Genomic DNA, 24,844 nt, shown 5'->3' with positions numbered 1-24,844 from the left:
TTTCCTCGTTTGTGTTTTGTAGAGAGTGAATGCACTGAGTCCTTTTAGATTTTCTTTTCAGTACAAATTTTACAGAGCAGAAGCCATTTTCTTCCCTGGGAAGCCAGTCATTTCTTCATGTGGCATTTCTTCATGTCAGCATCTCTTACTAAGATCAGCCATCTGGGTTCCTATTTTAAACAGACCCAAAGTTCTCATGAGCCCCCTTTCTTTGGCTTTGCCTGTCATGTTAGTTGACAGCTGCTGAGTGGGGTGGGGACACGCTTCTTCTGCTCGGACCCTGGGACCACTTTCTCCCCGTGAAGTGTAACAAAGTTACCAGCTCATCAAACAGGTTCAATTTCAAGTGTGGCTAAGCAGATCCTGTGCGCTTGGTTGTCACTCGAGCTGAACATTCCTCAGTCTTGGGGTCACTGTCCTAATCTTTCTCAAAGTGATGGTCAAGAGTAGGCCTCAGCCAAGGTTGCTCTGATAACATGAAGCTCTGGGTGTGGCTGGCCTAAGAAGAGTTTTTCTGCTAAAAATAATTAATCTCATTGGACTGTTGATTTGATCCCCACTGTGCTTTTTTTTTATCTTATTCAGAAACCGTGCTTGCATGTAATCATAAAGTTTGGTTTGTAAACAACATGAGACATGTTTAATTAAAAATGGTGACTTTAATGGGGCGTGTATTCTGTTTGATTTTTCTGCTCTAGAGATGTTTTTTCACCCTGAACCATGGAAGGAACTACTTTTGAAGGAATACTAAATTTACTGAGGCTTAAACTAACAATATTAAAAAGAAACACATTAATCATATATCAGCCTGCTTCTATGTGACCAATGTTTACATTGGAGAGTTGGAGGCAGGAGGATTGGAACTTCAAGCTGTCTGTGGATACATAGGCAGTGTGAGGCCAGACTGAGCATTTGAGTCCCTGTCTCAGAAAGGCAAAACAAGGTCTGGGGAGCTGGCTCCATGAGTAATATATTTGCTGCAGAGGCACGAGAAGCAGTGTTGGGATCCCTGGCACCAGTGTGAAAGCTAGGCATAGCCAATGAGTGTGTGCCTGTAACCTCAAAGCTGGGATGTGGCGATGAACAGATTCCAGGGGCTAACTGACCAGCTAGTGAGGCTGAATCGGAGCTTCAGGCTTCATGGTAGACCCTGTCTCGATGGTGGTGGTGGTGGTGCTGGTGGTGGTGGTGGTGGTGGTGGTGAGAATGAGGAGGATGTAGAGAGTAAGACACAGATTTCAGCTTTTGATTTCCACATGGGTGCACACACACACACACACACACACACACACACGATGACACTGAGATGGCTTAGTGGGTAAAGGCTCATGCTCTTGCTGCCAAGCCTGACAACCTGAGTTCAATCCTCAGAACCCACATGAAGAAGAAAAGAACCACATCCCCCAGGTCGTCTCCTTCACTCAAGCTAAGGAATAACACCCCTCTCTCACATCAAAAGAGTAACAAAACAAACAAAATTCCAACAAAACCACTAGAGTTTGTCTATGCTAATGCCTACTCCATGGTATTGGATAACATGTTAGCTTGTTCTCTGAAAATGAGTGATGCTCTGCCCTAGCCAGTGCAGCCTATTAAGTGTCACATAGAAGGCCAGGAACGGAGCTCAGTGGGGTAGCTACAGCCTGTGTTCTCAGCACCACAAAGGACAAATGTTACAGATGTACAAAGTGCAGGAGCGCGCGCGCGCACACACACACAGACACACATACACACACACACACACACACACACACACACACACGCACGCACGCACGCACGCACGCACGCACGCACATACTCCTTTGCTCTTTCTGAGTTGGTGTTGGGATCACTGACAACATGCCAATGTGACCAGTCACTCCAATTAACTGATTCAGGTATCAACGCTGCCACCTCGGGACTGTGGCATCTTCACTCCAACTTTATCACATGTTGGAGGCATTGTGAGGCTCTTTGTTCTGGTTTTAACCCAAGTTTTGCTATTAAATGATGTCTTAGCCAGAATTTTAAGAACAGTGTTCTGTGGCTGAGTGCTTTCAGCAAGACTGTTTATCTTATCATTAGGTACACATTTAGGGGTCGGGTAGAAAGTCACAATTTCCTGCTCACTCTTGGCTTTTCAGAAGTCCTACTGTGTAGTTCCTTAAGGCCCCCAAATAATGTCATCTCAGTCATCAACGTAGTAAGTCAAAGTTCCAAGTGTAATATGAGGCTTCTTTCCTCTGTCAGTTTTGGCCTCAGTGGGAAGCAGACTTGGGGAAGGGTGATAAGCGGGGTGGGGGCTTCTCTTTCCCTCCATCATCCCTGCCTGGGTTGTAAGCGGCAGGGAGAAGAGCAGAGGGGCTTAGGTCTGTTCTTGGGTTGTCACTGCTCTGTGGCATGCCTAAGCCCCATGCAGCTGTGGCAGGTTCTTACAGACATTCCCACGGGTCTCCTCGACAACCAGGGAGCTTCCTCCAGCAAGATGAACATGGATGTTTTACCTTCTAGGAACTTAGTGACACTTGAAGGTACCGTGTTATCGTCTAACTTGCCCCTACGCCAAGGCCTCTTGGACAATGTTTTGAGATGGCCTCATGCACGTTTCATGCCTCACACTGTGTGGGTGCCCCCTGCAGCCACTGTTCTCTTTCCCCAGCTCCTCCTTCAACTTGCCTCACCTACGTGCCCTTGGGATTTCTCAGGCATGAATAGAACACAAATCCTCAGTGGCCTACAAAGGACAGATACGGCCAAAGGGGAGTGCAAATGGTGGATTGAAGCAATTGGTTCCAGGGGGGAAAAATGGCAAGAACTTGTAAAATTGAAAAACTTCCAGAAAGCCCGTTTCTGGGTTCTGCTTGATGAAGCTTTTGCGCATAGTGTTCATGAGAGAGAGCATCAACATAGAAGTAACTGAAACCCCTGAGAGGGAGGCAGAAAATGATGTGTCTAAGAGTAAGCAGTGACAATAACGAGAGATTTTTATATCCAAAGTATAGTTTTAGGAGAGGAGAAAGGTTCTAAATCATAGGTTTGGGAGGGTCGGATTCCATTTAAATTATACGTCTGAATATGTAGCAGAAAAGAGCACTTATGGGCATGCATGTAAAGACACGCATAGAAATGGCACAGAGAGAGAGGAAGGATGGAAACAGGGTTAATACACAGGGGGTTTCTCACTCCCCACCATCTATCAATAAAGCTAAAGGGGAGTGAATCAAAATAAATGTGATAAAATTCCAAGCTAGTAGTGCGTCCGTAAGTATTTGTATTGTTCTGTTTGAAACATTCTATTATAAACATTTTACTTTGAGAAGTACAGGAGGCAGGTATGATAGCTCAATGCCTCACTTCCTAGCACCCAGAGGCTGAGATAGGCGGGTTTCTGAGAGTTCCAGGGCAGCCTGGGCTTCAGAGTGATACTCTTCCTGGAAAAAAATGAAAGCTCGAGGGCTAGGGATGTAGCTTAGTTGGTAGAATGCCTGCTTAGAATTCAGGAAGCCCAGTGTCTGATACTCAGCATTTCAGGTCCACGAAGGTGATGTGACACATGCCTGTAATCCCAGCTTTCAAGGGAGTAGACACAGATCAGAAGTTCACGATCATCCTATACAGTGAGTCAAAGGTCAGTATGTCATATGAGACACTCACACAATAAAATAATTAATCAAAACAAGGCAGCAGGAGGACGCCAGGACCTGGAAGCTAGCTGAGGCTCCAGACTGAATCCTGTCAACGCAGCTGGGTGATGGACAACTATCCGGGCCAGTCGGTCCCAGAGCCAGGAAGGGAAGCAAAGGCCATGGTGACAAGTCCATCCTCTCATTAACCGCACAGGGCTGGATCAGACCCCCGGAATCGAGGAACCTTACGAGAAGAAACAACAACAGAGATCCCCAGGTCTGTTTAACACAAGCTCACAGTGTTCACGCCCCTCGGCTAACACCCAAACCGCGGAATATAAGCACAGGGATTGAGCTCCACAAGGCTGGGCCAGCATCCTGCGCACGCGCAAGCGGCAGTGCAACTCGGTCCTCCCTGCCAGCCGCCCCGCCCCTTCCGGAGGCTCGCCACACGCATGCGCCCTGTGCCGCGCGCTTTGTTGCGAGAACGAGGGGGCGAGGTCTTGCGAAGCCGGTAGGCTAAGGCGCGACGGGCGGGGCTGAGGATGGAGGTGACTGCGTTCGCGGCGACGGTTGGGGCTGCGCGCGAGGCGGCGGCGGAGTAGGCGGTGGAGCGACGGGCATGGCGGGGCAGCCCCTCGGTGCTCCCTAAGCACCGGAGCCATGGGCGCTCTGAGCAGCCGGGTGCTGCGGCCCGCAGGGCGCACAGAGCAGCCCGAACCCACGCCCGGTGCTGGGGGTGCGTCCCGCAGGTCGGACGCGAGCGAGGATGCGGCCCATAGCTTCTGTTACTGTCCGGGCGGCCGCAAGCGCAAACGCAGCAGCGGCACATTCTGCTACTGTCACCCCGACTCCGAGACAGACGAAGACGAGGACGAGGGCGACGAGCAGCAAAGACTGCTGAACACGCCGCGCAGGTACCGAGCACCCCGCACCTGGGGGGGGGGGGCGCCTGACACCGGTGCCCTTGACGGAAGAGTGCGGGGTGGCCGCGCGGGGAGGGTCGGTGCGGGAGGTGTACGCGCGCGGAGCCGACGGGAGCTGGGCGTTTGCAGACAGACCTGGGGTCAGTGCGGGAGCTGGGCGTTTGCAGACAGACCTGGGGTCAGTGCGGGAGCTGGGCGTTTGCAGACTGACTTGGGTCAGTGCGGGAGCTGGGCTTTTGCAGACAGACCTTGGTCAGTGCGGGAGCTGGGCGTTTGCAGACAGGCCTGGGTTAGTGCGGGAACTAGCGCGTACTGGTTGGACCTAGGATCATTGCGGGAGCTGAAAAGCTTAGGGCTCTGCATATTAAACAGAAGCTTCCTGAGTGTCAGAGCCTCAACCTGAAAGGACTAGCCAGAGCTTCCGTAGCCCCTCCTTGGCAGGCATTTGCTTTTTGATTAGGGTAGCCACGGAAAAACTTAACTGTGCATCATTATTAGCCTTAAATCAGTAAGGAGAGGAACATGGTAGTGTCTAAGATGGACACCTCTCTGTGTTGTCACTGGATGGGCTAGTGATGGAGATTGGCAGTTATGCACATTCACCCAATTAAGAACAAAGTCTGCTTATTAAGGTGGGCTGCGATGATCTGTGTAGGTTGCATAAGATTTTTTTTGAGGGAAGAGTTGAAAAAAAAATCATTGCTTGTGAAGTAAATGTGGCGTATACCAGAATATACTTTCATGTAAGGAATGTACTTGCTTTTTCTCTATTTAAGGTCATTGATAGATTCACACAGATGTAATTTTTTAATGAAAATTTTTAAAAGGACCTGCTCAACATTTTGCTACACGGACATTGCATTTTTGTTGACAGAAAAGTGTAGGTGCTAGAGGTGTAACTCAGCGGTAGAACTAACATGTAAATATCTTAGGTCAAAAACTAGATGAATATAACCTTTCATTAGGGTCTTATGTGTGAATATATTTACAAGATGGATGGTCTGATATGCTCCAATTCCAAATTCCTATCTGTATTCTGCACTTAATATACTCATTTTCACATGTAAAGTGGAAATATTATTGCCACCTCAAAGAGTTCCACAGATTGAGCAAGGTATTACAATCCTGTAACATCTACACTCTGGTGGCTGAGACAAGAGAATCAAGTTGGAGGCCAGCCTGGGCCACAGAGTGAGTTAAAGGCCAGCCTGGGCTATATACAGAGAGCCTGGAGAGAAGAGGAAGGGAGGGGCTGGGAGTGTGGAGACTGTCACAACCTGAGAGTGAGCGCAAGTGTGGTGCCCCCTTAAGAGTTTATGAGTGTGTCTGTATACGGGCTTGTGCACATTCCTGCTGAGCCCAGAATTGTGTAGGAGCCATGTGTGCTCTATACCACTGAGACATCTCTCTAGCTCCACAGTGCCAGTCTTCTCTGCATTCAGTATTAGAACTCTTTAATGAACAGGCCCTTATGTTGTAAGACATGCATCCTTCTTCAGCCTTAGTGACTTAGCCACTCCCACTTTCTTCTGGTAATTGTCTGATGTACCTTTCAATCCTTTCCAGTCTACATCCTATATCCCATCAACCAACCACCCCTCAGACTTCTCTTCCCATATCCTAGGGCCTTATCCATTCTAGGGAAGCACTTTACCACTAAGCTGAATCTTTTCCCTACCAGTACCATCTTTTCACTCTTTGCATATGCACACATGCACAGTTGTGCTTGCATGTGGAGGACAGAGATCAACAATGGATCTTTCTATATTTCTCTCCACCTTTTTTTTTTTTTTTTTTTTTTTTTTTTGGTTTTTTGAGACAGGGTTTCTCTGTGTAGTCCTGGCTGTCTTGGAACTCACTCCGTAGACCAGGCTGGCCTCGAACTCAGAAATCAGCCTGCCTCTGCCTCCCAAGTGCTGGGATTACAGGCATGTGCCACTACCACCCGGCTCCACCTTACCTTTTCATGAGTCTCTTTATTAAGCTGGAGGGTTCTGATTGGCTAATCTAGCCAACCAGCAAGGTTTGAGGATCTGCCTCCGGTTTCTGCCCCTCTGTCTGCCCCATTAGGATTATAGGTGCTGCAAGCCCCCCTGGCTTTTCTGTGGGTGTTTGTTTGTTCTTACAAACTTTGTACTTGCAAAGCACTTTATTGACTGAGTAATCTTCCTGGTTCTCGTTTGTGTCTTTATGTTTATGTAAGTATATATACAGCATATAGTTAAGTCTTGCTTTTTTTTTTTTAATCCAACAAGACAGTCTATGACTTTTGATTAGTATGTAGACCATATATATTTAATATAATTTTTGAAATATATGACAGGGAACATTTGAAAAAGAAAAAATTATTTGAACAAGGAAATTTTAATATAAATCATACTAACAAAGAAAAGGAAATTAACTGTCAAAGACAAAATATAATGATAAAAGATCTTTAAAGGAAAAAAACAGTACAGGAGTAGGCCAGGCATTGTGGCACATAGCTATAATCCTAGCACTCAGGAGGCTGGGATGGGAGACTCATAGGTTCAAGGACAGCCTAGGTTATGTCAGGTGCTTCCAGTTGAACTGTTTATGTTTATATTATTTCTGTTGTATATAAATCTATTTACATAAATATCGACATTTATTTATGTTTGAGAGAGGCATCTGCTATAGTTCATGTGCACCAATCAAAAACAAGTCGAGGGAGTTTCTTCTTGCACCGTGTGGGTTTTAGGGTTTGAACTCAAGTCTTCAGGTTTGATGGGTAAGTCCTTCACCTGCTGAGCCATCTCACCCCATCCCCTCCCCCATTCAGTGTCTCACTGTGTAGCTTTGGGTGGCCTGGAACTCACAGAGATCTTTCTGCCTCTGATCTGCCTCCCTAGTACTGGGGTTGAAGTCAGTGCCACCATGTCTGGCCCCCTTTTTAAAAACTTCTTACTGTCCTAGAGTTTCTAGTTGCCTTTTTTTTATTATTCCATTGATAAAGTAATAATATCTTTTCATCATATCTTGAGCTTTTCTCAATCTTTTGAGATACCCAGCATAGAATCTACTTTGAATCCTAGATGTCCTACAGAGTCCCGCCCTCTTGCTCCAGTCTAGGTCTCCTGCTTCTAAGGATTATAACTGGGACTTTGACCCCATCTCTATGAGTAGACCGTGATTTTCAGTAGCTTCTTCCTATTCTTTCTCAGTGAACTACATCTTCAAGTATTTTCTAATGAAAGAGTAGAAAAGGGTGATCATTTTTGCTTATGAGTATAAATGTAGTCTCAGTTTATTCTTCCTCTAACTGATTATGGTACTTAATATGACTTTCATGTCTTTAAACATCTACTCTTTTTTATAGTTTTTATTTTTTTAAATTAAAATAGAATTGCATCATTTTCCCCTTTAACCTTTTCCCTGTACTCATCTATGTATCCCTGCTGTCTTTCAAATTCATGGCCTCTGTTTCCTTAATTTTGAGTTATATTTTTTCTCCCTAAATATATACTATAGCCTGTTCAGTCTATGTAATGTTGCTTGTATGTATATGATTTGGGAGCTGATCACTTGCTTTGGATAACTAATCAGGGGCCCTTCCCTGGGAAGACTGTTTCTGCAGCTCTCAGTTCATGTCGAGCGTATGGTGATGCTGGTTCATTGTCTTCTGGCCTAAGCATGGACCAAGGTTTTGGTCCTGGTCTAATTCTGATATCTTTTTGGGTGACCATATTTTTTTTCTCTGAACTTTTGAAAGTTTTTCCTTTGGTATTTTAATGTGAGTCTTTTGGCAGTTTGGTAATTAGTGAATCCTGACAATCCAGAGCTCAAATGCTTGTTTTTAAATAGCTCTTTTTTGTTGTTCTGAGTAATCCTCTGCCACCGTGCCCCATTATCACGAAGCATAGTCATTCGAGCGTTCCAAGCATATGAATATATATTTTTTAAAATTCTGATTTCCCTGTGTTGTAAGTTTCTCCTGGAATTCTTGTTCTCTCTTTTTCTTAGCTTTTCTGTTTAATAGTATTTCTAGTTAGTTTCAGCTGTCATCTTAACAGCCCAGTGTTATTAGTGAGGGAATCTGAATTGGGACACTGCCTTTATGAGATTGGCAGAAAGCATGTGGGGCATTTTCTTGATTGCTAATTGATATTGAAAGGCTGTTCTTAGTTGTCAATTCAACCATGTCTGGAATGAACTAAAATCCCAGGGGCTGGGTATGTGTGTGTACCTATGAGTGAGTAAGTCATTTGAAATGGGAAGACCCACTTTTAATATGGATTTTTGAGACAAAGAGATACACCCTTAATCCAGATCAGGAAGATACACCTTTAATCTGGGCCATGTTTTCTGGGCAGCCTCATGGACTGAACAACTAACTACTGGATTCTTAGATCTTTTGTTGGTAGACAGCCATTGTTGGCCTGGCTGGACCACAACCTGTACACTGTTCTAATAAATTGCCTGTGTGTGTGTGTGTTTCACCCTGTGTTTGGAATCAGTGGCTTATTAGTCAGGGTTCTCTACAACATCCGTGGGCGTGTGTGTGCGCGCCTGCCCCCCCCCCCCCATGTATGTTCTGGAGAACTCTGAGTAGTAAAACGATGATTCCAGACGCAAGGTAAACAGTGACTTCTCTTGCTTTGTCTCATGACAAGGTCTCATTTGGCCCAAGCTAGCCTCCAGTTTGCGGCTTAGCAAAACTGACCTTGAACTCTTGACCTTCCTTCCTGTTTTAGGAGCACGGGTTATAGGTATGCACCACCATACCCACTTTCTCTTTCTTTGGCTGCAGTAAAACACCAGGACAAACAGTTTAGGGATGAAGTGGTTCTTTTTAGCTCACAGTTCCAGTTTACAGTCCATCCTTGCAGAGAGGTCAGGGTTGCAGGAGCTCCCAGCACATTGTATGCAGTCAAGAGCAGGGAGCCGCGGACTAACACAGGCAGACTCTGCTTGCTTCTTCTGTGATCACCTAGTTAAGTTTGAGTTTTTTATGGAATGGTACTACCCATAATGGGCAGGTCTTCCCATCTTAATTAACATAATTAAGATAACTCACCCACACACCCACAGGCCAACACAATTCAGACAATAAATCTCTACTTGAAATTTTACTTTCAGTTGAATCTAGATCATGTCGTTAACAATTAAAAACTATCACACCCAGCAATTATTTTGTTTTCAGAAAGATTTTAAAAGAAGGTGGTGGTGGCGGTGGTGGTGGTGGTGGTGGTGGTGGTGGTGGTGGTGGTGGTGGTGGTTATAACAACACATGTGCTGTGCATGCCTGAAGTTCATCTCTGGGGAGAGGCGGGGAGGGAGGATCCTGGAGGCTTTTTGGTCTCCATCTTATCAGAAGATACCAGCTCCAGGTTTCTGGAGAGAACCTGCCTTAGAGGAGCAGGTGGAGCCAGGTGTGGGGATTCACGCCTTTAATCCCAGCACTTGGGAGGCAGAAGCAGGCGAATCTCTGTGACTTTGAGGCCAGTCTGGTTTACAGAGTTCCTGGACAGGCAGGGCTACCCAGAGGAACCCTGTCTCAAACAAACACACACACACACACACAGAAGAGTAGATGGGGAGTGATAAAGGGTGACATCCACTGTCTCCTTGTGACCTCTTCATGCACAAGGCATGCACCTACACATGTGCACATGGGCACAGACACATAAGTAAATAAATATGTCTTTTAAAACTAGATCCGCTCCTGCTGACCACCATAAGCATACTCTTACTTATCAGATCATCTTGAGCAGAGATTGCAAACTTTTTCTTAGGCAGGGTTTTGTGTAGTCTTAAGATGGCCTTTAAGTCGCTATTGAGCAAGGATGGTCTTGGACTGCTGGTTCTCCCTTCCATCCCTCCCCGGTGCTGGCAGTCCAGCCCTGCCCCACTATACCTGGTTTATACAGTGGTGAGAGGTGAGTCTGAGGGTCTTGTGCTGCTGTGTAGGCACTCTACCAACTGAGCTATGTCCTCAGCCCCATAGTTGACAAGCTTTTAAAAATCTGTTTTTTTTTTCAAAAAAAAAAAAAAAAGGCTCCTGTAGAAGCCATTTGCAGATATGATAGGTGATGCTCTGGGTGTTACAAGGTGTTCCTAGTTCATGGTTCTGCCCTGACCGCATGGTGCCTCTAACACGCATATCCTTTGAGCATAGTTTTAAAAAGCTTTCATCTAGGGTTGCAAACCATTTGTCTAGTGGTGAAACCCAGTGAATTTAAAATTAGTTTTAATTTAGTTTGTTTCTGTTCCTTTTTTGTGATGTTGAGGATTGAACCAGGGCTATATGCATTCAAGGCAGGCGATCCTCCAAATGGACCATAGTAACAGTTTGCTGCAGCAGTGTGAATCTCCCCTAGTACTGGTTTCCAAACAGGGAGATAAGCAAATAAGATTACCAGCCTGTCTTCGTTTATTGAGGAAATAACTTAAATTGGTTTAGAACCAACAACATATATGGGGTGGATATAGATGTCTCCCTCCTCTTCTGCCTATCTGTTTTGCACCTCCCCCTTGCGTATCTCCTCATTCACAGAGTAGGGAAGTTGGAGCTCACAAAAACAGGACAGAAATGAAACTTGGTGGTGTATAAACATGGGTGAAATGTTGCATGCTTCGTGTGCTGGCATTGGACAGGACCTGGTGATACTAGTCTACGCTGAGCTGTTTGCTTATGTAACTGTGGTTTTCTTAACAGGAAAAAATTAAAGAGCACATCGAAATACATCTACCAAACGCTGTTTCTGAATGGTGAAAACAGTGACATTAAGATCTGTGCTCTAGGTGAAGAGTGGAGCTTACACAAAATCTACTTATGTCAAGTGAGTATTTCACTGCTGTCCTGGGCGAGGAGGGAGCTTGGAGAAACCTAGGCGCTCTGGAGTATGTTCTGTGGATTTCATAGTAAGCTCTCCCCGAATAAAGGATCTGCTGGGAGGACAGATGGTGGGCATTGGGAGTGAAAGCTGGCCTCAGCCTTCACAACAGATTTTTGAAATTCTTCGTCATGCTACCCATTACTACCTCTTGTTGTCAAAAGCTTGTATTAGTGTTTTTGCTGGAAAATGGAAGAATTGGGGAGAAAATCTGTACTATTGAGGTTAAGGTTATTACACTTCTTTTATAACTCTTTGAATACTTTTCTCTGAAATGTTGCCCTGTAGAAAGTCAGTGGGGAGGTGCTGTCTACTCCTGTTCCTAGAACGCCTGCCCGCCCGCCCAGTGGCATTAGACACCTGCATGCTATGTGTGTCAGTTAGCTGATGAACCCATTTGACGTTCCCCATCGCTATTTCACTCCTCAAAATGGCTCAGCATTTCCAAAATAGAACACACTATGGGGGGCTGGAGAGATGGCTCAGTGGTTAAGAACACTGACTGCTCTTCCAAAGGTTCTGAGTTCAAATCCCAGCAACCACATGGTGGCTCACAACCATCCATAATGAGATCTGACATGTCTGAAGACAGCTACAGTATACCTACATATAATAAATAAATAAATCTTTAAAAAAAATACATAGTGGCTCTAAGAGCTCAGACAGTTTTATTCTTACATTTATTATTATTACTTACTTTGTGTGTGTATACATGTGCTTGCCACAGCGGTGTACGTGTCACAGGACAGCTGTAAGAGCTGATCCTCTTTCCCTGTGGATCCTGGCAATTGAAGTCATCCCCTCACCATAATGTGGCTGTTATCTAACATCTGCATTGTAGTAGGCAGACCCGAGACCTACAGGAGATTTGAGTGTGTGTGAGCCCATGCAGTCAGAGCAGAGCTGAGGTCTTTGACTTAGAGTTGACTGAAGGAGAAACTTAAAGCTTCTTTAGAAAGTCTGTGTTATATGGTCTTTTGCTAGGACACACATGTAAAAAAGTGTTTCCGTAAAACAGACACAAATAAAAGATGTTTTACTAAAGCAGACATGTGAAAGAAGGTTTCAATGAGATTGACACAGGTAAAAAGCTAAGGCAGACTTAGGAAGGAATGTTTCCCTGAAATGAACACAGGCAAAAAGATGTTTCATTAAAGCAAGCATGTGAAAGGATACACGATGAAAGATTCTTGTATTGGTTTGCCTTACATACGTTGTTTAGCTGCACTATCAGGACTCTATGGAGGGGAAAATGCACCAAAAAACTATGGTGGTGTGCTGCAGCTTTTTGCTGCCTCTGTGGACCAGACCCATTGGCAAAGTGATGCCAGCTGAGACAGATGCCAGGTGGAGTTTTGCTCAGATTCACATACTGAGGCAAGACACAGGGCTCAGCAAGGCCTGTGGAGGGCACGTGATATTGGGAGGGAGTGTGCAAAGATGCAGTGAGTGTGAGAGAGGCTCGCTTTCAGAGCAATCTCTACAACTCTTCTTGGTCTTGAGTGTTCACTGATCTTCACTTTGTTGAAAGATGCACAACAGAGAACTTCTCCTGACATCCCTGCTGGTTCAAATCCCTCCTGCTCACTGCCAATTTGGCCGAGCCTGGCTCTCTCTGCTAGGGCGTGCCACTGCTGTTGCTAGTCTGACACTATTGAGCTACTGCTGCTGACCTGTGAACTGAACCGCTAATTTCCAGACAATGTAGATGAGATTTGCTCCAAAGAAAAATTTCTAAACAGGTCCATTTCCCCCATATTCTTTCTTTTCCACTACATCTGGTGGTTGGTGGGTTAGAAAGGAGGTTAAAGCATTTAAAAACCATCATTAAAAGTAAAATTTAAAAAAATTTAAAGTAACAGTCTGTGTCCTGGAGCCACATATGCAAACAGATGAGCATAAGTACTGAGGAATGTTATGTTTATTGTTTTAATTATTTGTATGTTTTTATATGAATGGGACTTTTAATGAGTTAATACTTGATCCATTCTAAAGTACTGCAGTGCTGATTATAAGGAACCGATCTGGCAGGTAGCAATAGACTTTACCCATGCTGGAATTCCAAATCCTTTGTGGTCACATAAAACTAAATTGTGGGTCTCAGATTTCTTTGGAGTGCATCCTTTTAGGTCCAGTCTGGGAGTTCTCTGGGTCCTTAATTGCTCCTGAGGCCACAGGAAAGAGTCAGTAGTTTGAGGAGGACTTGTTTCCTCTGCTCTCCTGAACACAGAAGCGTGCATGCACTGGGCTTGCTGTCGGGCTTGTGAGAAAGAAATGCTGCATTGTATACCTAGGGATTGCCGTGACTGCCGAAAGGCTGTTCAGGGTCCATCGTGATGTGGGGTCTGGATTCTGTAGGAGTTCAAGAATCTGTAATACTATCACATTGAACACATGGTTCACTCTGCCTCATAATGGCTTTATTTTAATTTCTTCTTCTTATACATGTTATGATGATCTTTGTCTCTTGAAATGCTATGCTGGATGCTTGGAATTAGAAATAGGAAAAAATATTTGGAAGACAAAGTGCTGGCTAATCATTGATTTTTTTTTTTTCCAGTCTGGCTACTTTTCTAGTATGTTCAGTGGTTCTTGGAAAGAATCCAGCATGAATATTATTGAACTGGAGATTCCTGACCAGAACATTGATATAGAAGGTATGACCTCCATAATTATGTATAAAAATCATAAAAGCATAACCTTATTGCTCCTTTGATGAAAAATATTCCAGCTTTATAGGCTAGGGGAAAGGTTGTGTGATATACTAGAAGGTGAAGATTTCATATTAATTTACTCAGTTTATCTATTGTATCGCCTGTCTCTATTTAGTCCTAGGAGTTCAGTCATGCGCATATGTCTTTGTGACTATGTCAGCCTAGGATGTGGGAGAGCATAGAATGCATAGCTCTCCTTTTATTTTTTAAAGGCTATGGTGAGGGCTGCAGATCCAGCTAAATGCTGAAAGAGTGCTTTCCTGCTCTGTTTAAGGTTTGCTCTCTAACACCAAAAAATAAAAATAAATGATGTGTGAAGCTCTTTAGTGGAGCAGTAGGCATATGAATCCTACAGCAGGTGGTTTCAGAGCTGGAAGGATCTGCGCCTGAGGAAACAAGGCTGAGGAGGGGTAAGGGCTTGTGAGAACAGCTTAGCGAGCCTCTGTGCAGACCCTCCTCTCCTGTTCTACCTCCTCCTGCTCATCTCCTTTGATATGCCAAGTGGAGAAACTCAAGCTGCATTCCAGAGGCAAAGAAACTTGAGGTGTTTACAAAGCAGACTGAAGAATCAGTGAGAGTGGCATTGGAGGAGGAGTGGTCTTGGATGTGAGGACAGGCTGTGAGTGGGCACAGGTGGTCACAAGTTAAACATGCACCTTAGTGGCCTGGGGCTGTGGGCTAGAATTCCAGCCTTGAGGAGGCTGAAGCAGGAGAATGCTGTGAATTGGAGACCAGCCTGATCTACATAGTGAGTGAGAGCCCTGCCTACTCCCCTAAAGAAATACTCTCACCGAGCGATGGGCTGTGCACCAAACTTAGAGATGATGTACGCGGCAGTTCTGACACAGCTGTGTTCAGGATGCCTTAATTCTAACCACTGACTATGTCAAGATTAGACAGAGGAAATGTGGCTGGAGTCGGCAGAATCCTTTCCAGCCAGCACTGTTATGTATTAATACCATCAGTAACCATGGCTGCCATGTTAACTCCTGATGCTTCTCCAGGGCTAGACAGTGTCCCTCCCGCTCCTGCGGGAGCCTCACAGCTGCAGGCAGCGTTTCACTCTGTGTGTGCACTTTTGCTTTCAGCACTGCAGGTTGCATTTGGATCACTATATCGTGATGACGTCTTAATAAAACCCAGCAGGGTCGTCGCCATTTTGGCAGCAGCTTGCATGCTGCAGTTGGTAAGTATGCCACTACTCAGTGGTGTCATGGTGCCTGGTCTATCTCTGTGCACGCCTCTACAACAGAAGTGAAATTCTGCTTCTGTGGTCTTTAAAACAAAATGTATAATCGTGCCATTTGTTAGAAATTGTTGAAAGTGCTTGACCAAAAGCTGTTGGTAGATTGAGGGGCTTTGATCCCATGTGACGTGGATGGGAGCTGTTTCTGCATAGCTTCCTTGGTGTGCTGACCCTTGGGAGAGTTCACTTGCCTGCCTGCAATCTTCTGCAGAGTTCTGTCCATCGTGGCATCACCGCTAAGCAGATGGTATATGATCAATGATTTAGTTGATTGGATAAAGAAATAGTTTGTTATTTAAGCTTCATTATAGTATCCCATGTAAGTGATGCACATCTTTCAAGTAACTGTGTTGAGCACATTGTGCAGTGTGTAAGACTTGGTTAAGGAGCCAAAGAGGATGAGGATGTCTTCCCTAAACATGGATGATCTGTGCGTGCCTTCAGGGAGCTCATAGTGTGCTGAGATAAGGAATGCAAACATTACCCAGTGTTAGGAGGACAGCATAGACGCCATGTGGGTCCTAAGAATGTGCGAACACAGGAAGGGCCAGTTCAGCCTAGCATGCTCACTGTATTTCCAGATGGAGTTTAAAGTGTGCTTACCTTGAACTGTGTGAAAAAGTGCAAGACAGCATTTCCGACCAGGAATAGAGGAAAATGGAAGAATGGAGAAGTTAAGGAGACTAAGTTTTTACCGTTAATATAGATTGAATTGGAGAACTCGCAAGATGACAGCCTACAAAGCTGCCTCCATCAAGCCTGACAATTTGAGTTTCATCCCAAGGACATACATGTCAAAGGAGAGAACTGGCCACATGCATGCAGTGACGTTATACAACACAAATAAACTTAAAAAAATAGGTGTGGTAGTGCATGTTTTAATCCCAGCACTCAGGGAGCAGGGGCAGGCAGATCTGTGAGGTCAGGATCAGCCTGGTGACTTACAGGCCAGCCAGAGTTACATGGTAAGATCCTGTCTCAAGAAACAAAACAAAAAATAAAAAAGATTGGAAAGACAGAGGCCAAAATTAGCAAATGAAGGTGTACATTAAAAAGTTTAGCTTTACCTGTGAGCACCTTTGGAGGATTTTAATCAGGGAAAGATAGTCTCCATTGAGGGGGCGGAAGGGTACAGCTCTATTGTGGAGTGCTCACCTGCATGTGCAGGGCTGTGGATTTGATTTACAACTCCACACCAAAACAATGGAGGATTGTTTCAGGTACAACATGTGGAGGAAGGAAAGTCTGAGCAATACAAACGTACTGCAGTTGTCCGGATGCCACCTAGATGAAGGTAGCAGTGATAACCACAGAGAGGAAGAGGTTCCACAGGAGGAAGTGGGGGGGATGTCCTGGGGCAGTGAGGTTGAGGTGTTAGGAAAGAAGGATCTAGAACCGAGGTAGGTTTATAAACCACTGAGTCAGTACTATGTCTTAGTTTAAGCTCCTGTGGTCTGACATGCTGACCTATCTAAACCTAAAGAGCTAGTTATTAGTGTGTTTATTATCCTGGATGAGGTTATTTTTCAAATATTTTTATCTTTCTAATACTTACTTTGGATATCTATATTTTCTAACTTTGGTTCTTTTGGTTTTGTTCTAAATTTGCATTCTGCTTATTTTTATAACTTACTAATTCTAATTTAATAATATAGTTGCATGATATAGTTCAGAAACTTGAATGAAAAAATGACAGTGTTCTTTCTATATATAGAACCTGGTTTATTTGAAACCCATGTAACTATTTTAAATTAATTTTTAAAGCTTTTTATTGGTTCTTTGTGAATTTCACACCATGTACCCCAATCCCACTCGTTGCCCCATCCTCTTGTACCTACCTTCCACCCTTGCACCCTCCCCCACAAAGGAAAAAAATACCATTGTGGAAGCTATAATATGTCACAGCGTGACCCAGGATGTACCCTTTGGTCCACTCGTCTTTGCCTGCAAAGGTCCTTTGCAGTGAGTCATTGGTCTAATTCAATCAATACCTCTGTCTTCTGCTATACTATCAATACTGGATCCTCACTGGGACTCCTTGAATAACCTCTTGTTGCCCTGTGTTATGGAGATCTTTAGGTTTGGATCTGTAGGGCCAGCTCCTTCCCACATTCTAGCAGTTCACCGAGGAGGTAGATGTTGGGGTGAGTCAACTCAAAGCCCTAGACCAGGGCCTGAGAAGTATCTGAGTTGGTCAGCCCACCAGCTCTCCCACACCCACACCACCAGGGCAAGCTCTCCAGCCCTGCCCCAGCTAGCCCATCCAGCACTGCAGCCAGCAAGGCAGGGCCAGCTCTCCCGCGCTCATGCCCCCCGGGCCTGCTGTCCCAAAGAAATGAGGGACAGGGCCAGTTCTCCCACTCATGACCCTGGGGCCAGCTCTCCTGCCTGCCGTGAGGGGAGGGGAGGAGGGCATTAGATTAAAATTTAATGTTATTTAAAACTCATACACTTGTTTAGAGGTATCTGTGGGGTATTGATAGTGCGTTAACCTTTACTGAGCACTGTTCCATGAATCCTTTGTCTGTCCTGTAACTTGATTAGATGACTGTGTAAAGAACTCTTGATTCAGTTAAGAACAGGAAAAAAAAAAAAAAAAAAAAAAAACAAGTGTTGTTGAAGAAATGTGTAAAGGTCCGGAGTGGAAAACAGCATATGAGGCTCGCGGCATCTCCCCTCAGTTCCTTCTCAGCTCCAGATGGTCAGTGGGCTATTTGCTGGATTCTTTTTTCAACATTTTTATTGAATCTAGAAAAAAACTTAGGTTAGCTGCAGTTGATGAGTTTCCTTCCTTTCTTCCTTCCTTCCTTCTTTCCTTCCTCCCTTCCTTCCTTTCTTGCTATTTTGATTTGGGTTTGCATCTTGGTATTTGAAAGCATGACGTATGAGAACTGAACTGAGTCCCAGGTGACATGGCCTCTCCAGTGCTTGTTTATGTTCCAGGATGGTTTGATACAGCAGTGCGGTGAGACAATGAAGGAGACCATCTCTGTGAGAACGGTGTGTGGCTATTACACGTCGGCAGGGACCTACGGACTAGACTCTGTAAAGAAAAAGTGAGCCGCCTTCCGTTCCTCTCCCAGCCACTTCGGAGTTCGGCTGTTTTGGAGTCTTACAAGAATGTAATGAAGAAGTAGTCGGGGACAGAGTAGAGTGGTAGACTTGGTTACTTTAACAGCTCTGCTTTTCTGCTGTACTAAGCATTAGGTTGCTCAGAGTTGCCCTTGTTTTGACTACAGTGGGCCTGAAACATGCTTAGACAACTGTAGGCACCACTTAAGGAAGGTACCACAGATGGTTTTCCAATGCAAACATGGGCAGTTTGACTCTCGAGAATTGCAGAACTCATTTTCAGATTGTATGGGAAAGTAATGTCTTACAAACTATTTAACACAAACATGAAATTTTCTTAATGAGAAATGATATTAATGTTAAGGAATTTCCTGTGATAACTACTGACAAAAACAATACTAAATTTCCTATCACTCAGGTAGAGACTTGAGCATGGCCTAGCATGCCTAATACTCTCTTCACTAAATTCTAAGTAAGACCTTGGCGAGTTCCTTCCCATTTCAGACACATCAGCTAACCCTGCTTTAACCCCAGGTGCCTCGAGTGGCTGCTGAACAACCTCATGACTCACCAGAGTGTGGAGCTCTTCAAAGAACTCAGGTATTTGGACTCTTAGGTAATATTGTGAGAACCAGGCCTGATGTGCACATCTTTAATCCTAGGACTTAGAAGGCAGAGGCAGGTGGATCTTTGTGAGTTCAAGGCTGGTCTGGTCTACATAGTGAGTTCTAGGACATCCAGGAGTACCTATTGAGAGTCTCAAAAAACAAACAAACAACAAACAAAAACAAAAAACAGAATAAAAAGAAAACAATTTAACAAAAAGTACCCTGACTTATACACAGAAGCAAACAATTTAATAAAAATCCCCCTGACTTATACACAAACTTAGTAAGCTCGGCACTTATCTCTTTGTTGTAAATGATAAAATATACATGTATTATTTTAACAATTGCAGTAAAAATGCAAAACTCCTATGAGACTGTTGTAAAGACTTCTAAGAGCTACCTGACTTCTGCAAGCCCAGAGCTTCAAAGGGGATAGTTTGAAACCTTTTGATCATAGAACATGATGTTTGGAAAAAAATCAAAATGCATTTTAGGAAAAAATATTTTAAAAGATTTACTGTAGTGTGTGTTTGTATGTATGTATGCATGTTTGCACACTAGTGTGTCCAGGAGTCCTTAGAGACCAGAAGAGGGTGTAGGATCCACTAGAACTAATGGAGTTAGAGATGGTTGTGAGCTGCTGTGTGGGTACTGGGAAGCCGTGAGCACTCTCAATTACTGAGCCACATCTCCAGACCCTATTTTAAAATGTTTATGGAACAATAGCTCAGAGGGTAGAGGAGGCACTTAATGAAAAAGGCCTGTTGACCTGAATTCTATCCAAGATCCACAAGGTAGCAGGCGAGAACCTTGTCCTATGACTTCCGTACATGCCATGCCATGGTTCTCCCCTCCTCTCTTTCTCTCCCTGTCCCCCCCTCCTTTCTTCCTCACACCCACACCCTGATTGAAGTCACACTCCCAGTTAGCTTGGCCCTTTGAACTAAATGCATTTATCCGTCCTTCCGTCCTTCCTTGGGGACGTCCTGGAGTGTTGATGCCGCACAGCTGAGGGAGGGCTGGGAGTGACGCGGTGCTGTTTGCACTGTCAGCAGGCCTTTGTCCAAGGCATCCATGACAGGTCTGGAAGATGCTGAATGGAGATGGTGTCTGAAGGCACTAGGGTATAAACGGCATGTGTGTGAAGTGTTTTTTAGTTTTGTTTTGGGTGATTTTGTTTGTTTTTGAAACAAGGTCTCTCTGTATAGCCCTAGCTGTACTGTAACTCACTATGTAGACCAGGCTGGCCTTGAACTCACAGAGACCAACCCAGCTCTACTTCAAGTACTGGGACTAAAGGTGTTTTGAGGAAAGTGGACATATCAAAGGTTTAGTGTGTCATGGCTTCCAAGAGAGGAGAGAAACTGTTAGAGATCTGATTGAACTTTTTCAGAAAGGCTGTCATAGAGAAGTTGTCTTAGAAACCTGAATGCTTTTTTGGCTTAAAGGAAAGGGAAAGAAAAAGAAATAGATTGAGCAACCAGTCTAAATTTAACCACTGAGCTTCCTCATCTTATTCTAGGAGTAGTAAATATGTTTGTTTTTTGAGACACGGTCTCACTGTAGCCCTGGCTGCCCTGGAACTCACCGAGTGGATCAGGTTGGCCTCAAACTCACGGAGACCCATTCTTGCCTCCACAGGGATTATAGGTATGAGCTACCATGCCTGACTTAAAATGTACCTTCTGACTAAAAGTTCTTTTAAGCATAGATGTTATTTTGAATGGTATGTGGGGGCAAACACTGAGAAAGCTGAGACCGGAGGGTGGCAAGTTTGAGGACACCCTGGTCTGTATAGATATTTCATGCTTCAGGAAAAGAAAATATTACTTAGAAAATGCAGCTATTTTAGTGAATTTTAAGTGTTGTGTTTTTCATTTTTACATAGGACTATGAGGAGGAAAAAGAGGGGCTGCTGTTTAATCAGATCCGGCAGTGCTTTCCTGTGTCGGTGAATAAGTGCAGGCCCCTCGCAGACCCTTCCAACCCATGTCAAGGTTAATAGCCTGCTGTTGAGATGCAGTGTAGCTCAGGAGCTTTGTCTTGTTCACATAAGACTCCTAACATTCTTAACTCCATATTATATTTGTCAGAAGTTTAAAGTTTTAGGGCCAGGGAAACAGCTCAGTAGGTAAAGCAGTCACTACATAGTGACCTGAGTTCAAGCCCTAGGCTGTGGTGAAGGGAGAGAACCACGTCCTGAAAGTTGTCCTCTGACCTCCGCATGCACACTGGAGCACGTGTGTGCCTGCGCTCACATCTACACACACACATGCGCACGCACACACACACACACACACACACAAATTCTTAAAAATCTTTTTTAGTTCACTAGAGTCCTTCAGCTGGGTTGAAGATAAATGCTCACTCCTGTTTTGTGTTTTACAGTATAAATGTCATGAAACAGCTCATTGGTTCATCTAACTTATTTGTGATGCAAGTGGAGATGGATGTATATACAGCTCTTAAAAAGGTATTGATGTATGAATACAAGAATATTACTTCAGATTGCTTCCATGGTGAAAAGCTGGAAATCCTGCTTCTGGGTGCTGAATAAGGCAGAGGACCTACACATGGCTGCTTGGCTTACTCTGGGCTTGCACCTGAGTAAATACATCATAAACTGAATATACCTGACCTACTGAACACCACAGTTCAGCTCACCCTCCTTGAATGTGCTAAAATGCTCGCTTAGGCAACAGTGGCCACATCACCTAACCCAGGACACTCACATCATTAGAGGGCATGCAACTCATTTGTTCAGTTCTGTCCTGAGGTGAAAGCAGATGACCCCTGGTGCATTTTCCACCATCACAGAATTGAAAATGCTAAGTCATTCCAACAGCCCATCTCAAGCTGGGGAACATGTGCCTATGTCTGTCCCTGACTGTCTTAGTTACTGTTCTTTTGTTGTGAAGAGATACCATGACCAAGGCAACTTAGAAAAGAAAGCACTGAATTGAGGACTTGTGTGTGGTTTCAGAGAATTAGTCCGTTATCAGCATGGCGGGGAGTTGGTGGCATCATCATCAGTGAGATGGAAGTCGAGAGAACAAGAGATTGAGCCTCTCCTGGGCTTTAAAACCTCAAATCTCACCCAAATGACACCCCCTCAAAAGGACTCACCTCCTAATTCTTCTCAACCAGTTCCACCCAAGGAGAACCAAACATTCAGATAAACGAGCCTGCCAGGGCTGTTCTCTCATCCTCCGCCAGGATGGTTTGTTTTGTTTTGTTTTGTTTTGTTTTGTTTTCTGGAGGCAGACCCTCATTCTGCGTCCCACACCTGCACTGACCCTGCCTCAGCCTCCTGTGTGTTGTGATTACACAAATGAGCACCAAGCTCAGCTTTTTCATCCTTTTGCCAGACTTAGGTCCAGTTTTGTTCCACAATTGGAAAGACATCAGCAAAGACTGTTGCTAAGGGTTGGCTCACTCCTCACGTGTACTTGAGGCAGAGGCTGCTGCTCTTGCCCCACCATGTGTCACCATAGTCTGTTGTCCCTATGGGAATTGTGTGCACTTCAGGCAGTTGTGAAACCTGCAGTGAGAACCTTCCATCATAGCACTTTGGTGGTCAAGTTGGGACTGAATTTGTCTTTAAGGAAACAGCATTTGGGCTGTCAAAAATTGTGTGTTAGAGGACATTGCACGTTTACCTGTGAGCGGCACTGGCAGTCGCTCTGTCGGCCGTGTAGCTGCTCTGATGTCCAAAGTGCTGACCTTGGACAGTGGTCACTCTGCCAACACAGTACTAATAAACACTCAGTACACATCCTTGTGTAGCCTGCGAGGGAGACACTCATGACACTTTGGTTGCCTATGAAGAAATTAAAATCCAGAGAAATTAGATGATGTATCCAGCTCCTACATGACAGCTGGAGGAGTGAACATCCATGCTCTCACTGTGTGCGTGCTGACTCAGAAAGTCCTGTGTTCACTCTTACTTTTGCAGTCTATTCAGTGTGATTGATTTGTTAGAATGTGTTAGTACAGAATTACCAGTGTGTTATATATGTTAAAACTCTAGCTGTTTGATTCACTAAAGTATGTTAGTAACAGTGAATATGTACACAGAGTTTTTATGACTCTATTTTCTGCCATGAAGACTTAAAAGCTCTAATATACCTTTGGGGATGGAGAGATGGCTCAGTGGTTTTAAGAGTACTGTCTGTTCTTCCAAAGGACTTGGGTTCAATTCCCAGCACCCACATGGTACCTCACAACCGTCTGTAACTCCAGCTCCAAGGGATCTGACATCTTCATACCAATGCACATAAAATAAAGTTAAATCATTTTTTAAAAATAGTTATACTTACTTGCAGTTGCTTGGAAAATGGAAATTTTAGCTATTATCTTAGGCTAGAGATGGAGCTCACTTGGTATAGTGCTTTCCTGGCATGTACAAAGCCTTGGGTTCAGTTCCCAGCACCAGTTAAACCAGTGGTTCTCAACCTCCTTAATGCTGTGACCCTTTTATACAATTCCTCGCATTGTGGCGACCCCCAACCACAAAGTTATTTCCATTGCTGCTTTATAATTGTAACTTTGCTAATGCTAAGAATTATAATGTAAATATATCTTTGGAGATAGTAATTTGCTAAAGGGTCATGACCCATGGGTTGAGAACCGCTGACTTAAAAACTGAGTATGGTGGCACAGGCCTGTAGTCCAGCATTTCACAGCTTGGTCAAGTTTGTCCTCAGCTACATACTAAGTTCAAGGCCAGCCTGGCTACATGAGACACTTATCTCAAAAAAAAAAAAAAAGTTACTTATAAAGATAGGACTATTTGAAAATATGACCATAAAGCAATGAAGTCTTACAACACTTTTTTTTTCTTCTAACTAGTGGATGTTCCTTCAGCTGGTGCCTTCCTGGAATGGGTCTCTAAAGCAGCTTTTGACAGAAACAGATGTCTGGTTTTCAAAGTGGAAAAAAGGTACATTGAAACTTTTTTATTGAGAATAACCCCCAACACACACCACACACCACACACACACACACACACACACACACACACACACACACACCTTCTTTTAGAGCCGAAAAACAACTGAGCAGTTTCCTACTTGAGCCTTTTACAGCAGGAAAGTCAGTGCTGGAGAAGGAAATGCTCATGGCCTGTTACCGTATTCTAACCCTCAGAACTGCTGTTCTGTTTTGTCACAAGTTCATCTTGGGAATTATACTTGTTTATTTGGTCAGATTAGATATCCTCTGATAAGCTGTGCCCCATCTCTCAGCCAGTGACTCTGATGGGGTCTGTAATCTTCTGTGCATTACTAACTGGACGGTAGATGCAGAGGTCATATGTGACATGCATTGCATGGTGTGTGTATAAGGAGCCCTTCCAGGGGCTGGAGACACAGCAGTAGGAGTTGGGAGTCAGGAGTTGTGTACTGCTCTTGCAGAGGATGTAAGTTCAGTTCCCAGTGCCCACATCAGGCAGCTCAAAACTACATGTAGTGTCCATCACTGTGGTAAGTTAGAAGGCTGAGTAGCTGTACCTGTCCTGGTCATCATGTGAAGACCCTGACATGGCCTTCTGGGTTCTTTGGGAAGGGAAATAGAGACAGAGTCTCATATAAGTCACTTCCTCAAGTGCATTTCTCCTACCATGCTGTTCTGTAAGAGCAACCACAAAAATAAAAGGACAGCTGAAGTCCCAACCTAATTAGTACCAAAATTAATATGAGGGTTTTATCAAAGTTCCTCTAAGTTTCCTCAAATCTTAGATTTATTCTAAGACTGTTGACGTCCTTGGAAATGGCTTACTTACATTCTAGCAGACTCTGTGTCTATGACTGTCCATAGAA

The 24,844-nt window shown here is 44.3% G+C and overlaps 1 protein-coding gene across 1 annotated transcript in view; it reads left to right on the top strand.

Annotated features, from left to right (window-relative positions):
- Positions 1-4,078: 4,078 nt before the first annotated feature.
- The window catches only part of Gmcl1 (germ cell-less 1, spermatogenesis associated), a 40,678-nt gene continuing 19,912 nt past the window's right edge, over positions 4,079-24,844 (top strand). Inside the window, exons 1-8 of the mRNA XM_052174222.1 lie at positions 4,079-4,522; positions 11,208-11,331; positions 13,946-14,042; positions 15,188-15,285; positions 18,289-18,401; positions 18,952-19,017; positions 21,414-21,498; positions 23,877-23,967. Coding sequence (XP_052030182.1) covers positions 4,269-4,522; positions 11,208-11,331; positions 13,946-14,042; positions 15,188-15,285; positions 18,289-18,401; positions 18,952-19,017; positions 21,414-21,498; positions 23,877-23,967 — 928 coding nt within the window. The 5' untranslated portion in view covers positions 4,079-4,268. The remainder of the gene's footprint in view (positions 4,523-11,207; positions 11,332-13,945; positions 14,043-15,187; positions 15,286-18,288; positions 18,402-18,951; positions 19,018-21,413; positions 21,499-23,876; positions 23,968-24,844) is intronic.

Source organism: Apodemus sylvaticus, chromosome 2 (genome assembly GCF_947179515.1).
Source record: "Apodemus sylvaticus chromosome 2, mApoSyl1.1, whole genome shotgun sequence".
NCBI classification, from domain to species: domain Eukaryota; kingdom Metazoa; phylum Chordata; class Mammalia; order Rodentia; family Muridae; genus Apodemus; species Apodemus sylvaticus.
Note: the sequence above shows the minus strand (reverse complement) of the source record. Positions and strands in the feature narration are given on the sequence as shown.